Source organism: Saccostrea cucullata, unplaced genomic scaffold (assembly GCF_032062105.1).
Source record: "Saccostrea cucullata isolate Sc308-1 unplaced genomic scaffold, CSIRO_AGI_Scuc_v1 ctg2913, whole genome shotgun sequence".
Taxonomy (NCBI): domain Eukaryota; kingdom Metazoa; phylum Mollusca; class Bivalvia; order Ostreida; family Ostreidae; genus Saccostrea; species Saccostrea cuccullata.
The window spans coordinates 81,932-86,403 of NW_026939899.1; the positions used below are offsets into that span (position 1 = coordinate 81,932).

At 36.2% G+C, this 4,472-nt stretch overlaps 1 protein-coding gene across 1 annotated transcript; it reads right to left on the reverse strand.

The window, feature by feature from the left end:
• Positions 1–1,784: 1,784 nt before the first annotated feature.
• On the reverse strand, positions 1,785–4,207 carry LOC134254245 (multiple epidermal growth factor-like domains protein 8). The gene is made up of 5 exons (XM_062736790.1): positions 4,038–4,207; positions 3,431–3,652; positions 3,082–3,326; positions 2,650–2,854; positions 1,785–1,895 (listed from the first exon to the last, which is right to left on the reverse strand). The coding sequence occupies exons 1-5, from the start codon at positions 4,161–4,163 to the stop codon at positions 1,785–1,787; spliced, it is 909 nt and encodes a 302-aa protein (XP_062592774.1). The 5' UTR covers positions 4,164–4,207.
• Positions 4,208–4,472: the final 265 nt, after the last annotated feature.

Sequence of the window (4,472 nt, forward strand, 5' to 3'; positions counted from 1 at the left end):
TCATGAACCACTGGGCCAGAAAAGCTGAAACTTGAATGGAACATTCTGGTGTGTAGTGTAGATTTCAAATTATGATCAGTGGGGTAGGGTGGGGTCACAATATGTATCACAAGGGGAAAATCTGGTAAAGAACAGAATGGTCAAACAGGTGAGCGATGTGGCCCATGGGTCTCTTGTCTACATCACTTCACATGAAATTTTTATATTCGTTTATAAGGAATGTACTTAAAGGGAAACTTTACTCTAACATTTCAGCATTACAATTTCAAAATGTTATAATCATATGAAGTTCTTTTGTAAAACAGGCCCCTGCGATCATATCCTGTAAATTCCTTTGAAAATGGCCTAGAGTTCAATATTTCATATTTCATACAACAACTGATCCAAAATATGCAATTTCATGACGTAAGATCCGTTTCTGAAGATAAAAAATAGTTTTATTTTTTTGGATCAAGGGCTGTGCTCATATTTTTTTTCTTTTGCTGAAGGTAGTCAAATATGCATGATTTATGCAAATTCAAGAACACTGCTTTTTCTCGAAGCCTGTTTCCAAATATCTGGATTCTCAAAAAGAATTTTTATTATAGGAAATGAAAGCACCAAGTCTCATCTTTATTTTGATATATGAAATGGCAAAGAAGGTGATAGTCAATTAATTGATATAAGGACAGGGCCATTTTATGCATAAAGTAAACCTAGCTCCTTTGCTTAGAGGTGGGAAGACAACATCCCTGAGTGGACTGGACTGAGCCTCGCAGAATTCATAGAGCGACGGAAAATAGAGAACTATGGATGACAGTGGTGGATAAGTCTTCGAAGGTGGCCCAACAACATCCATGGAAGTCAAGGGATAGTTGAAGGTGAGCTCCTTTGCTTACACTTAAAATGTCTTACAGAAAACAACAAACAAAGACTGCTCTGGATGAATGGGCTTCTATAGACTGAAGCTGGGGACTTAATGCATATTAAGATTTACTATGACTTGGAGTAAAGTATAAATTTTGTATGTATGGGGGGGGGGAGGGGGGGGGGAAGGGATAAACAACTCTTTTGTGTGGGATGTTCTTGTTGTTTAAATATGTTGCTTAACAGAAATTTCCATGTGTCACCTCAATCTCTGTACTAACAATCCCTTAATTAGAGAGATCTTAACTAGAAGTATGACTGGTCACTGGTTGGTTCTGGAGAAAGTCTGGACACCCACAGCATTGTAATATCATTGTTTATTACAGAGGAAGAACAAGCTAAACAATAATGACGTTAAAGGAAGTTAAAGGAAATATTCCAAGTCTGTATTATTTATTGTGAGTACAATAGTTGACTTAGTCCACATCCACAGCACTATATTACATGTATAATATCATCATTAGCACTTAATAAGTATCTTAGCTACTTAAATAGTCTCACTGAAATCCCGATAATTTGTGATGGACGTAAGTAGGAAATATTGTTAATCATGTGGAAGTTATTTCATAAAGTGTTTTATAACACATTTACAATAAATGTAAGGTTTCTATAAAGATATTTTATATTCAGTTGAATACTACTGCTATCGTACTATGTGTAACTCAAAAATTTACTAGAATTTTACTTTAAAAAATAATTAATATTTAGAAACACAATTTCAATAGAAACAATATGATAAACACAAATCAAAGTGAAATGTTTTTATCAAATGGTGCATATTGCTATTCTGGATATTATAAAACAATCCAGAATACTAAGTCGTGTTTTGATTTCCTTGTTACTTTAAAAGTATGTAATTAATTTACAAGATCTCTTTCTTACTGATGACAAGGCATTCTACATTTGCTGGGATCTGTCACTGTGCCTGATTCAAATCGTCCACGGCGATGACACTGCTCCTTAACACGCTTCCACTCACACAGAGCATCCTACAAATAAATCACTGGCAAAATAAATATATCCTTAACATCCTTATTCAAAAGGTCATAAACTTAGTTAGATCATTAAAATTAATGATAAATCAAACTGGCAGGGAATCAGGAGGTCATGCTTGTTCATTGTGGAAAACATCTAAGGAGTTCTGATTAGCTATCTCCAACTCGGGATTTTTCATTGCATGAAACAAAGTCATACTTCATGACCTCCTGATTCGCAGCCAGTGGAAAGAAATCTGGTAAATAATGGCTTATTTAGGACAAATAAAACATTTCAATTGAAATTGGACAGAAGGGGCTTGTAAAACATCATCTCCTTGAAATACCTCCTGCATATATTTCATTGGTACACTGTAATGCTATATTTATGTTAAATATATACACGTACCTTGAAGTAATGACACCTGTTTGTTTATAAGGTTTTGTTTCTTACCTTTAGCATTTTTATATAGGGCAAATCTCTAAGACTTAACAATAATGGAAAATGACTCAAATATGAAGAAAACAGGTGTGATAAGCTAGGAATTGATTTGTTTTTGATAAGTAATTGTGTCTCATAAATAATTTTAAAAAATTAATGGGTGCTACACAATCCATTTGTCAGGTGCTTGTAATGTTTATGCTATCTCTCCCTACATAACAGCTGGGTTTGCTCAACATTTAAGATCGTAACTTAATGTACAGACTATACAGTTCCCCCCTTCCTATTTCCTCAGGCCATCATCAGAGCCCACTTACTGCACCTTACCTTAGAGCAGGAGAGGCAGTCCACGTAATCAGGACATCTAGAGCACTCAGTAGGATGGGTAATCAGTAACATGTCTTGGTCAGGGCCACACCAGGCTGAAGAAGAGTTGTCTCCCTTTCTGATACATTGGTCGGTGTTTGGACACCATCCACAACTGGCATCAGTCATGCAGGACAGACAGTTGGTGTAATTTCTACACACATCACTGGAAAACACAAAAATAGCATCAGTCATACAGGACATTTATTGAATTTTATAATACTCATAATTAAATTATCTAAATTTTTTTATTATTATTCCAAAGCATTATAAAACAGATCATGACAAGCTACATGTGAGAATTATAACCCCTTTGAATGATACTCCAATCCACACTTCCCCCTCCCTTTATGTGAAAGGCATAATCGTTCTTATGTCACAACAAATTCCCACCTGTGAAACATTTCTAGGAACTCTGTAGAAATCTGACTAAGAGCTTGGTCTGTTTTTGTCCTGGTTTCAGCATTCCACTTGACTGCCACAGTGGCATTCTTCTGTGGTTGATATAACTTTCTGGACTCCAGCTGGAAGTAATATTTGCTATCCCTGCTCACACTAGGAAATATTGGCTTTTTGTTCTTCCTTGCCGTAACTTGTATTTGTATTTGAGGGTAAGATTTCTGGCTTCTTACATTTTCCTGAAAATTTCAGAAGAATTTCTTACAAAATATATATGACCATGCCAGCCTCTTCATACCTTCATGTACACATACAGTATGCACACAAAAACAGCAATACTTACTGCATTTTGGATGGAACTATCATTGCTAAGTAACAAAGTTGCCTCTGCATTGTGTGATTCTATATAGAGTGTCAGTTCACTTTCCAAGCTAGGGGTCATCTCTAAAGGCCAGATGTAACCATGGAAATTTACAGACAGGAACACTTGCTCATGAGTGGAGTCCAGTAGATTACTGTTGGGATATGTTGTCATTACCGCTGATATTTCACCCAAAAATTCCACCTGAGAGATTATATAGAATCATACATGGTCATTTCTAAGAGGCCTGTTACAAACAACCCACTCATTACTCCTTTCATAAAAATTACTGTGCATGCAGATGTCTATTTGATAAAGACAGTATCATATAATTTTTTTGGTTTCAATGCCATTGCCTGATTCAATCCTTGCTTTTATAATTGATATTCTTATCTGTCTAATGGAATGAACTGGTAGCCCAATCTGTACCGGAATGGGCTGCAATGCTGAGAATAAACTTTGAACATAAATACCTATGCATGTTGCAGTCATTCAAATGGACATGTTTACATAGCTTATTTGATTTCTTAATACCTACCAAAACATGTCACATTAATCTCTAGAATTTTGAAAGTTAAAAAAAAATTACCTCGTCTGGCTGTGAGTCATTTTTAGGATGGTAGAAGGTGGCTTTTTGAATACCACTTGGAATGTCGGCTAAACTACACTGGTCAATGTTTGTCCAGCTGGGACTCACGCCATTCCACCATCCCATGATTCCAGAGGCTGTCTCATCCGCAGCCCTGCACGAGCCCTCAGGCGCTGAAAAAACACAGGACTACATATAGTACAAGCAGGGCAAAGAGATTGTACACCACTACAAAAACTGTAAGAATTCTTGTTTATATACAATTACACAATTCCAATTTAGAATTAAAAGCATTTGAATTAATGTGGTACTTCAAACAATTCATTTTTGTCCCCCGCTTTCGCGAAAGCGAGGGGACATTAAATCTCATTCGTCTGTCCGTCCGTCACAAAAACTTTAACCTTGCCCATAACTTTTGATTCAGTGGAGCTATGA

Bases quoted from the DNA above. Each gene is read 5' to 3' on its own strand.
- LOC134254245 (XM_062736790.1), bottom strand. From the start codon at position 4,163: ATGGGATGGTGGAATGGCGTGAGTCCCAGCTGGACAAACATTGACCAG. The intron at 3,653-4,037 runs GTAATTTTTTTT...ATAATCTCTCAG, and splicing joins ATGACTCACAGCCAGACGAG to GTGGAATTTTTGGGTGAAAT. The intron at 2,855-3,081 runs GTGGGAATTTGT...TGTGTTTTCCAG, and splicing joins TTCCTAGAAATGTTTCACAG to TGATGTGTGTAGAAATTACA.